At 37.0% G+C, this 11,579-nt stretch overlaps 1 protein-coding gene across 1 annotated transcript; it reads right to left on the reverse strand.

The window, feature by feature from the left end:
* Positions 1-317: 317 nt before the first annotated feature.
* On the reverse strand, positions 318-11,290 carry LOC114754957 (myosin-12). The gene is made up of 40 exons (XM_028943813.1): positions 11,121-11,290; positions 10,895-11,023; positions 10,000-10,143; positions 9,749-9,894; positions 9,437-9,593; positions 9,291-9,349; positions 9,039-9,198; positions 8,750-8,899; positions 8,513-8,649; positions 8,271-8,417; positions 8,088-8,189; positions 7,950-8,007; positions 7,751-7,852; positions 7,639-7,676; positions 7,399-7,525; positions 7,140-7,310; positions 6,922-7,053; positions 6,720-6,826; positions 6,507-6,567; positions 6,240-6,417; positions 5,925-6,130; positions 5,652-5,771; positions 5,416-5,514; positions 5,027-5,242; positions 4,752-4,891; positions 4,554-4,655; positions 3,974-4,154; positions 3,858-3,905; positions 3,707-3,766; positions 3,458-3,628; positions 3,200-3,352; positions 2,917-3,123; positions 2,583-2,732; positions 2,425-2,495; positions 2,188-2,287; positions 2,024-2,080; positions 1,871-1,927; positions 1,580-1,660; positions 1,170-1,252; positions 318-852 (listed from the first exon to the last, which is right to left on the reverse strand). The coding sequence occupies exons 1-40, from the start codon at positions 11,121-11,123 to the stop codon at positions 711-713; spliced, it is 4,752 nt and encodes a 1,583-aa protein (XP_028799646.1). The 5' UTR covers positions 11,124-11,290; the 3' UTR covers positions 318-710.
* Between the last annotated feature and the right edge of the window lie 289 nt (positions 11,291-11,579).

Genomic DNA, 11,579 nt, shown 5'->3' on the forward strand with positions numbered 1-11,579 from the left:
TTCGATTACTAGATACTCTCTAGAAATAGTTATATTTTTATGTTAATTGATTTTCATCTTTTTTTTTTTTTAATTGAATGAGCATTATATTATAATTTTGAGATAAGATTAGGAATATTATTAAGCCACAGCCCACAGTACACTAGTACAAAGTTTCAAGGTAAGTGTTGCAATAAATTATATATTTTGACATTTTTTTTTTCAACGATGTATTTTGATATTTAAATATTATATATATATAAGCAAGTCATAAATTCGTTGGGAAAAGAAAAAATACGTAATTAATAAATATGCAAGTAATAAAATGAAAACCAAAATTTTCTCCATTTCATTCGTATTACTATTTGCAGATTATGCAACAGTAATGAAATATCTCACTGAGGTCTTGTATCATCATGGGAAGCTTTACATCAACAAAAGAATACAACTCGCCCAAAAATGGTTGAAGCGTGCAAAAATAAATAATTACAATTCCTCGCCACTCAATTTACTCTCTCCACACCAAACCCCAAAAAAATTAAATAAAAAAAAAAACCTTTGATTTGCAGGTGCATGCACGCTCACTGGCTGCTCTACCCAGCAAGTCCGCCATGTACAGAACAAGCCATGCCTTTGAGTGTACGTGAACCAGGTTCACACAAAAATTTTCTTCTATGAAAAGGGGGAAGGAAAAAACTATAGCTTTACATCAAAACCAAAACTTCAGCATCTCAATGAGACTCGCCATCCATTTGCTGCAATAAAAATTGGAAGTCGGATCTTTGTCTCAGGATTGTGGGTGGATCCACATCGATATCTGATAAGCGGATGTCGCTCATGGAACGGAACATGTCCTCCATTGAGAAAGGTATACTGAAATTTTGCACAGCAGAGCATTGCTATTGATTAATATAGGAAAAAGAAAGGATTTTCGGGGTTGAAGTTTTTTGAGGATTCTTAACCCTAAATCATGTTCAAAAATCTGGCCTGTAAGTTTTTATAGCTTATGGTTCATTTATGTCTTGCATCAGAATATCAATTGACGTGGAGCTCAAGTCTCGTGCATGATGAAGCTTTCTTATAAGATTAGGTAGTACAAGATTCGAACAGGTATTATAAATTCCTGTGACGACTGAAGTTTAGAAAAGGGAATTGGAAAAGAGTTGAAGAGTTTGTTAATAATTAATTACCTGGAATCCACCTCCAGAAGGAAGGAGTTGTTTGGTATGTTTATGGAGTCTTCTGCCACAAGCACTCTCATTCTGCTAATTACCTGGAAAAAAGGTTTCCAGAAAACACACACAAAGTTATGATTCTGGATAAAATGTATCACAGGCTGTATGTAGTGATGTGCATATGTTAATTGTATCGGTTCTTGAAGAATTCAGAATCTAAGAATTCTAGATTTAGTTGTTTGGGCGTCAGGATTACTTGTCCTACAAACAATTGTTCATTGTTTAATTTAAAAATAACTGTTATGATTCCGTTTGAACGTTTAGAAGTTTTGTGATTCTTGGAGACTTGGAGTCAATCTGAGAACGAAATATATTTGTAAAAACATGCGGTAGAGCTATGCAAGGACAAAAAGTCACGGGCTTACTTCTTGAGATAACCCTTGTGCTCCATATTTGTCATCCCAGAACATAGTTCCAATACGATATATTTGCGGAATGCTTAACACCTGATACAAGAACCATGAAAACAAGAAATGATACGAAAAATCATTACAGCAATAAGTTTTATAACCCTTTCAGATGAAACGACTTGGAGCTACAAGCTAAAAAGAAGTTACTTCTTACTCAAGAAGTTTCGTGGAAGAAATTATTAACTTGATGATAAATTATTAAGAGCAAAACTACGGTGTTTTTGATAGAGGAGTTGGATGAATTACCGGACATAGTTCACTTGTTATCTCATCCAAAGATTTTTGCGTCTTTTGATGCGAGACCTGCATAAAGAAGCATTTTGAACATCAAACCTTGAGGGATGGGGGAAAGGGAAAAAAGATTATTCGAGTGCATAGTCTTGGACCAAGAAACTGTACCAGAAAGCCTACAGCTTGACGTATGTGTTTGAGCTCGTCCCAAGAAGATCCAGCAAACTGCAAAATTTTGGGGGGGGGGTGGGGGGGAAGGGGTTCAAAATGAATGTTTTGATGTTCTTCTCTTTCCAGTCTAGGTGCTTGTTATTACTAAAATGTGACATTACCTGATCAGTTGCCTTGATGCACCATTGTTCCAACTCATGCAAACCTGCCTTTAAATACTCTCCATTGCTAAAGGAGCAGCATTCACGGCGAAGCAACAAACTGCCAGTTCATGGTTTTTGTTAGTTCATTTTATTAGCCATCAATTAGAATTTGAATGCTCTATCTCTAAGATTCCCAGTGTTTTTTTTTTTTTGGACCTGAAATTTTTAATGCAGTTCAATTGAATGTCTTCTTACCTATTGAAAAGCTGGACATTCATGAAAGAGAACACCTGACTAAAGATCTTCCTTGTAATCACGGAAGGAACCTGAAATCACAAGATGTGTAGGATATTGTAAAATCTGATCTTTAATAAAGAAAACCCAGCAAAAGCACATGGGTATTTCATACTTACATAGTTGTCAGACAATATGCCCAAGGTATGGTCTAACTTGTTGACAATGCTTTTCCAGTGCATATTTGATGCCTGTTGTTTTGCAACTATATTTGAGTGGATGTTCCTTGATGATCCTCGTACTGTTTTAGTCCTCATGGACCTTGGTGCCTATCAAAGGTGATGCAAGGACAAGTTAATCGAGCAAGATATATAGGGCCTAACTGAAATGGCTTATAAGCTGCTTCTCAATCATGATTTGCTGAGTACAAGGTAAGTGATTTCTAACATGATTCCAAACAAGGCCATCATGTTATGGTGTAATATTAGGTGATTTCTATAATATGATGTCAACCTGGATGCACAAATTTAGGAACGGACTGATCTCTTTCTTTAAACTGTCACGGATCATTCCATATATCTTCTCAACATAAGCAGTTAAATGTTGCTTGAACAGAATAGCTGGATACTTCGCTTCCACTTTGGATTGCTCATTTGGCTTGCCCACCATTCCACTGTAGCCACTTGAAACCCCCATCCCCATAGAGGACGAAAGCAAGCCCTAAATTGCACAACAAGAAATATTATGTTATATCGTTGATCTAATGCACTGAAAATTTGCAGTTTTGGGAGCTTACTTGTGCCATTCTGCCAAATAAAGTAGCAGGGGAGTTTCGGTTACGAGATGTTGCCTTAGTTGAGTTGCTGGCCTTGAGTGTGCTTTGTAGGAAAAACAATAATGTTGAAGTTGTAGAGAGCCAATATGCTAGGTCATTGATTCCTTCTTGACTCTGTTAGAAAACAAGATGGAATTACAATTAAGTTGGAATTCGTAATTTTTTATTTTTTCAATTTGTTGATGTTTCTTAGTGTATGTGAGTTTTTGGGTATACTACCTCAATAGATGATCGGATTATGTGGATAATTTTGTCAAATATATGTGTCTTCTCTGCTTCAAAGGATCTCCACTGAAGAAGCGCTTTATAGATAACACAAGCAGCAACTGGCCTGTTTTTCTCAAATCTCTTATCCTCTGCAAGACACTTGAGCAGTGCATCATGACTTTCCTGTTTACAAAGAGATGAAAATTGTAATGTTCCATTCAGCTATGCGGAGCTGCTTGCTTTATCTTTTTGAAAACAAACCTGCTGCCTGTCTGTGAGTGATCTTTGTCTTATGAGGAAGGAAACTGGTTGTCTTGGTTCCTGAAAACAATTTTATAAGTTAAAATTAGCACACCATTATCAAGTGTTGATCCAGAAATTCTTAAGAGTTGGTGAAGTGAGTTTGGAATACTTTTCTTGTTTGGTGTTCTTCAGCTGTGAGGTTTCCGTTATCCAAATTCTGCAGCACCATAATAGACAGTGTCACATAATGAAATACTTCTATCAGAAAAGTTAAAGGAGGTGTACCTTGATGACTTGTGGAGTTATCGTATATGAAATAGCATTCTGTTGAATTTTCTCTGTAATAACAGTTTCCTGTTCTTCTTTTTCTATTTTTTCTGGATAAACCTTTTGCACCACAGCAGCTACTGGCTGGCGCCGAAGAATTTCATTCTCTGATTCTAGATTTGCAATCTTCTCCTTGAGGCTAGAAATAGAGCAAAGAGATCAGAATTTCACAGGGTCATAAATAATTGCTCCAGCTTTATGTACGCTGTGTCAATGTTCCTTTCCAAATCTAGTGTGATATGTGGTAATGAACATAATTTCCTAATGGAATAGCAAAGTTCTTTTACACACATCGTATGTGAATGGAAATCTTTAAATCTCCGTTTAATAATTTCGAATATCTATGGAGTGTACCACTTGCAAAGTAACTAATCCATAAAGCATGAAACCGAGGAAGTGACCCCGTAGATGTCGACAACTTTTTGGACATTCAATTTGTGACCATATTCTGATGACTGTCTTTGGATTCTAAACTTTTCTCTAGCAGAAAAATAATAATGGATGGTGCGGAAAATGAAAAACGAAAGCCACATCTTACGTTTTAAGCTCCTCGGTGAGTTCCTCGTTTTTTGATTCAACCAAAGCCTGCTGGCGTAGAACTTGATTCTCAGATTCAAGGTTCGACAGATTCGACTCTAATCTATGATCATAAGGAAAACACAATCAAAGCCAGTTTATAACGGTAGCAATGGTGTTTTTTTTTTTTTTTGGTGGCTAGTTATTATTATTTGAATACCTTTCAATAGTCTCCTGAAGTTGTGTCGCTTTCAAATGTGCTTCTTCAGCCTCTTTCAGCCTTTCTTGAGATTCTTTTTCCACGTCTGAACACCTTACCTCAAACTCTTCAATCTTCTTCTTCAGCTCTTCTACTTCACCCTGCATTTTCAGAATTAAAACTAATTACTTGTCCTCGTACAAGTTTGTATCACATTAATTAATGATTTTGCCATTCCACCTTAATTCTGAATGTGAATAATCCACAATATATAGGAAACAATGATTTATATTTACCTCGAGCTCCACATTTTTACTTGTCAGTAGCTCAAGCTTGGTATTGTCCACCACAGGTACCTCTTTGATGACTGGGGGGGCCGATTCAATTGCTAGTTTAGCTGCTTCCTTCTCGTGTATGATTGCAGCATGGGCTTCATCAAGCTGACTCTGCATATCTTGTAAAGCATTCTGTAACTTGGCAATTTCTTGTCCTTTAGCTTCCTCAAGATCAATCTGCAAGAAATTTATTATCAGCATTATTTCATTTGATCAATGTCCTAGATAGTGTGAATTAAATCTCTCACTTCTATTGAGTAAAGAACAAGCTATGTTATTTCATTGTTATTCACAAGTAGCTTTTGATCCTTCAATGTTTATCATGTAAAAACAGTTGTTTAAACACATACCCTCAAGTGCTTTTCAATATCTAGTCGCCAGGTAAGCTCTTCAACACGCTTCTCCAACTTGTCCTTCGCCTCCTTTAGTGCCCCTGTTTCCCTTGCAGCCTGCACAATAGCTCTTGACCGTTACCAACGTAACATGCTTTGAATTCTGAAATATATTTTTCATATATAATAATCCCAAAATAATTGGTCGACAATCTCCTAAAAATATGTGTTTGTGTGTAGGAAGTAACTCTTACCATCCTTAGCTTCCTGAGCTCCTTCCTAGCTACTCTGGCTCTCCAAAGACATTGAAGAGCAATAGTTGCCTTCTTCAGCTTTTTGTAAGCAGAAAAAGCGTCGACTCTTCTCCATTGTGTCTATGAAAGGAAATGAGAAACTTCTTAATTTTGTGCTTATATTCGAAGTCCAACGATTTCATTAAGCATGTGATGACTAATATTGCTTTTAAATATTCAAGCGACGCCTTATCCCCAGAAGAAAAGAAAATCCTGTCAAAAAGATGTCTTTACCTGAACTTCGATTGCAGCCTTTGTTCTTCGTCTGTACCTGTACTCATTTCGTGCTGCCATTGCTCTTAACCCTGACTGGATAACGACTGCTGAAGCCTGCAATGAAGTATAATGCTTTCTTGCAGTGTGTGCACGTGCATGTTTCTGTATGCGGATAGAAGCTGCTTCCCTCCGCATATGCTCATAAAGTTTACGTGCAAGTTTTGCTGAAATAATGAAGACAACAACAGAAAAAAAAGTAGTTGAAATCAAAGTCATATCCTGGCCAGAGCTTAAGTAGATGAATTTACAACTGATTTTTATAAGATAAGTAACCTCTCCATAATTTTTGGATACGAATTGTGGCCTTTCTCAGGGTGAGGAACTCTTTTCTCGTCAAATGTGTTCTGATTTGTCTCTGTATGCATCTAGCAGCTCTGGCTAAGACTTCAGCTCTTCGTGCATCTAATTCAGCCATCTGACCAGCTCTCAGAAATACCTTCGCCTTCCCCATCTATATGAAGCAGTTGTGGAGAAATTTATTAGAACTCAAAGCACTCCACGTACAGGGAAAATTAACGGATATGATGCCTTTGAACTTACTTGATAGCCTTTTAATCCCATCTTATCACATATCGCAACACATGCTGTTTTCTCGTCAGATCTGCACAGAAGAAAGCAAAACTTGTTTTATGGTGTCATATTTTCAGGTGATTCTTCAACTAATTCAACACAGCAATGTTTGTATTCCACACTTGACTCGTGGTTCAGGTAGCAGTATCTTTTTCTCTCCTAAAAGAAAAGAATGTTGTGTACCCATCTAGGACATCAGGGGCTAGCATTCCAAAACGTTCAAGGAACTCATCAAATGTTCGTTTTGTTGGATATCCAGCACAACTAATCCGAATTGCCTCAAGTACTCCCTGCAAGGTTGCCAGTAAGGTAAATGTCTACAGAATTTTCTGAACCATTACAATTAGTGTTATATTAAAGAATGAGAGGAGGAAAACCAACACACCCCGCATCTCAACTGGTTTAAGACGTTGAAGTTCTCAAATATTCCAGGCTGCAAAACTGTATTTGGTTTCACACATCTGATGTAGTGTGGTTCCGTTGTGTTCAATGTGTCCATTAGAGATTGTAGTTGTTGCTGGATGACAAGAACAGGTTCCGAACCAAGTCAGGGGCTGAGAATAATATCCTGAAACAGATGCAATGCCTTCAAGAATATTTTACCTTGAACCGCGTACCAATGGAAGAGAATTTTGATTGCTTTGATGTCTCCTCAGGTAATGGAGGGAAAAGATTTGCAACGAATGAGCACTTGGAGGCGTTTAAAAGGCCTTGATGCTCTGCTACAACATAATCTTTATTTTTATCAAGAAACTGATCTGCTTGGTATGTGACCTGTATTTCAGAAGGTTGGGCAACAATAAATTAACAGTTTTTCGTTTGTGATTGGATGGCCAAGTAACGATGTTAGTGTTTATCTTACATCTCCAGCATAATGGTTAATTGTGAAATCTGTTCGAGCAAGTTTGGGCTTGCTAAAGCGCTTGTGTGCTTTATACGTCTGATACAATTTTTGGGCAAATGTCTCATGGGTTGACTTGGGGAACATGCTGCATGAAATGTGAAAATGCCTCTTCTAAGAAATTCTTTTATAAGCATGTTTTGAATAAATTTTTCATTAAAAGAAAAAAAAATGCATAGTAAAGGAAAGAAAATGGCATACCAAGCTTCATCAAGCAGAGCAATGATTCCTCCAGGTTTCTGCAATGCAGAGCATGTAAATATGTTATCTGGTAGAGAAGGTCTTGGATAATCGATGTGATTCACCGATTTACCTTTTCGATAAGATCCAGAACATCTTGATTATCTACAAATTCTACATAGCTCCAGTTGATTTCCTCCTTTGTGTATTCTTCTTGCTCCATCTTAAATACGTGCTGTTCAGAAAGATACATTTAACTTTTAAATAACGTTATTTTCCCTTTTGCTGTCTAATAATATGATTAAACTGTATATAGAAGTTTACAGCATTACCTGGTTAAAATGTTGTTGCAACTTCTCATTTGTCAGGTTGATACATAGTTGCTCAAAACTAGTAAAGAAGCAGAAAATAAGATTCTAATATCAGTATGTAAAATCTATTAATCTGAATTGCACACATTCTCTATTTACCTGTTGATTTTGAAGCTTTCAAATCCATAAATGTCAAGGACTCCTATTAAGCTTGTTGCATTGGGATCTTGTCCAATTGAACTGTTTATCTTGTCCACAATCCTACCATAGATCAAGAATGATTTTAAATTATCTCAATCCTTGTCTCAAGATGCGGCTTTTGTGTTTTGTTTTGCTACTTACCAATCAAACAGCCTAGAGTACACAGTCTTTGCCAAAGCATCTCGACTTAAAGCAGCCGAGTCAGGATCTAGTGGTTTTGTGATGTTACCATCTGGAGTAACAATGACACGCTTGCAAAGTGAGTCTTCTAATGCTTTCTCATCACACCTGAACACATATATATGTTTAAAGGCATAAGAAAGAATCATATAACAAATATAAACCATGTGCTGTGAGCTTGACAGATTGCATGAGTCTTTTACATGAGCAACTCTGCAGTAGTGCGAAGGTGGAATATTGATTTCTCATCCTTTAATTTGGAAGAATCAACTTCCTTCCCTTTGATGAAGTCAATGTTTCCCAGATGAAGGATTGCTGCTACCACGCGGAAAATAGCATCCTATAGAAGGGCAACATTCATTGATCAAATATAGGAATGGATTGAATTAATTCACTGTTCCATTGAAATGTGATTAAGAACCGATGCTTTGGCCCAAAACCTGTTCATCCTGGCTGATGCCTACAATATCCATTGCATTTCTGGTCTCCAGATATTCTTTTGCATCATCCACATTTGCTACTTCATAGCAGTTTGATTGATTAAGGTAGCGAAATGTCCTAGGATCCCCCAACTTGTACTTTTTGACATCCTATGGTCAAAGTATTAATAGTTAGATATTGTGAGGTTTTATTACCGACTTCTTTTTTCTAAGAAGATATAAATACAGAGGAAGTTTTAATTTTCTTTTTCTTTTTTCTTTTTGCCAACCAAATGTTTTGAGAAGTCACCTCTGATGGGGCTGCACAAAGCATGTAAAAGCAGTGGTAGTTCCTCTCTGGGTCAGAAACTTGGCAAACTCGTGACCTTTCGAGGAGGTATGTGCGGATAGCAGCTCCAGAAATCTTTCCATTCTTGTCAAATTGTATTTCAACAAATTTACCAAAACGACTGGCACGATTTCCAATAAGTTTGTAAGAACAACTGAAAAGAAGTTTATGACAGGAAATGAAATAACAGCGAAACGTGTCTATATAGTTTACCTTGAATTGTTATTTTTGACAGTTTTGGCATTCCCAAATGCTTCCAAAACTGGGTTCGACTGAAAAATAGAGAAGGTCACTCCATCTATGATTTTATTGAGTTAAAAATGAGAAATACAATTCAAGTGCTTCGAATTCAAACTCACCTCTAAAACCTGTTGTTCTACTGTTCTTCCTTCGGTATTAGATCTTCCCCCCATGAAGGCTAGATATCTCATTAGCATTTTCGTTGTCTCTGTTTTACCAGCACCACTCTCTCCACTCACCAAAATGGACTGGCTTCCATTATCATTAATCATCGCCCTGATATATCAAGCTAAGCTAACATCACAAACCTCATCTTGTTTTTCTAGTGGCTTACCAGCAAGAAACAAGTTGATGTCCCTTTTATTGAGACACTTTGATTCTACCAATACCTTATTGACTTTAAACAAAACTGTCTTTTGATTGCTTTTTACCTGTAACAAGTGTCTGCAACAGCAAAAAGATGAGGGCTTAGCTCTCCAAATGCTGCTCCTTTATACTGCTCCATCATATGTATGTCATACAAGTGCGGCAGTCTCCGGAAAGGATTTACTGCTATTAAGATATTCCCTGTATATGTCTGATTATACCCTTGTTAGTACTCAGATTTTACTCCTCTCTTTTATGCCATTTAATATAAGGAATGTAAAAAGCAGAATGAGTTGAATCAGCTGCTGAGACTCACATATATCTCATTGAGAGAAAAACGGATGGAAAGATTATGAAGTACTCCTGGCTCATGAAGGTATGCTAACTTCGTCATATCATCAACTCCAGCTGGTGGTGCCTCTGTATCTTTAGGATATATACTAGAAACGCTAGCAACAATCTGAAATTGAGGTATATGTTAACTACTATCAGTTTATTTGCTTCCTTATGCTAGTCTTTCTGGCATCAATATTTTTATTTTTGCATTATCGCCAGTTGGTTTTAAAACTAGTGCCATCCATTTAACTAATCTGCCTTGTTAGTCTGATCCAAAATACTCCATGCCCAACACGACTAGGGGAGTCAAAGAAATTCTAGTGTTTTGGCTCCAAGAAATTGGCATATTAAGATTTCAAACCCGATGACCATCATATTGGAGGAATTTTGTTTCACAGATTAGACTTTTTTTTTTCCTGTTTTAATTGTAGTGCAGGCTAATTGAGTATCAATGTATCCTTGGAAATGAAAATAAGTACAAATTTGTCGGATGAAACTACTTTTTTTCATCCGAGATTGGTGGTTGTGTCGCTGACCAGCTTGATTCTGTTCTGATACTATGAGGAATATTGCAATAGTTTCTCTCAGGTTCAATCATGTTCTATGTGATGAAAACTTGGAAATGTCCCTGCTATAAATCCATTATTCAACCAAAACTATCTTTTGGCCAAAAAAAAAAACCAAAACTATCTCATAACTATAGACGCGGAAATATCATCAAGATTTCGGATCCGAAGTTATGGTACTAAATTGCTAATACCGGACAATGAGCAACGTTCTGCAACATAAAGCTCTGAAATGCCTAAGATATATACAATATAAATGAACCGAATGAAGCATTCTGGTGTTTCATAGAACAAATGAAAGAAGCTTACAGTTTTTCCATCTGAAGTAACGATGGTGGCGTCGCTGCCATTGATTTGTGTGACCTCACCATCAGTCCAAGCAATCTCAGGATCCTCAACCCAGACATGCGATCCAACAATTATATTCACTGGAGTTCCCTGAACACCCCACCATGGCAAGAAAGAAAGAAAAGAAGAATCAATAACAATCCCAGACCCCAAAGTGAAATTTAGTTCAACATCAGAAGCTCATTACCATGATGCTGCTAAGTTTCGTTGATCATGAAAGATATATCTGAGAATGTGTGAAGACTTAAAGAGCTGAACTTGATGAAATGATAGGTACTGATTCAACTCAGAGAGAGAGCGAGAGAGAGAGAATTGGTTAAGGAAAGGAAAGGTGATATGGTGTTGTATCAATGACAGAGCTCAGAAAGAAAGAAAGCAGAGAGAAAAGGAAGGAGCAAAAGGGAGTACAAAAGAAGAGGAAATGCCAGGGTGGTAAGCTACATAAAAGCTAAAGGTGCAACAACTTCTTTTTGCTCATTCCATCGTAGATGCTGACATGGCGCCTCTACATATATAGAAACAGTTGTGAATGTAGAATTGAATTGAAGTTGTGTGGTGTTGGGACATGATGAGTGTATGTGGGGCCTTTGCTTAAGGAAGACGAAGAATAGATCACCGGCCAGGTGATATAATTTAGATTCTTAAA

This window comes from Neltuma alba, unplaced genomic scaffold (genome assembly GCF_004799145.2).
Source record: "Neltuma alba isolate B1F8T4 unplaced genomic scaffold, ASM479914v2 tig00010229_pilon, whole genome shotgun sequence".
Lineage (NCBI taxonomy): Eukaryota > Viridiplantae > Streptophyta > Magnoliopsida > Fabales > Fabaceae > Neltuma > Neltuma alba.

Excerpts from the sequence above, each read along its gene's own strand:
- LOC114754957 (XM_028943813.1), bottom strand. Across the intron at positions 6,827-6,921 it reads TAAACCAGTTGAGATGCGGG|GGAGTACTTGAGGCAATTCG; the intron begins GTGTGTTGGTTT and ends GCAACCTTGCAG. Across the intron at positions 6,131-6,239 it reads TATCCAAAAATTATGGAGAG|CAAAACTTGCACGTAAACTT; the intron begins GTTACTTATCTT and ends TCATTATTTCAG.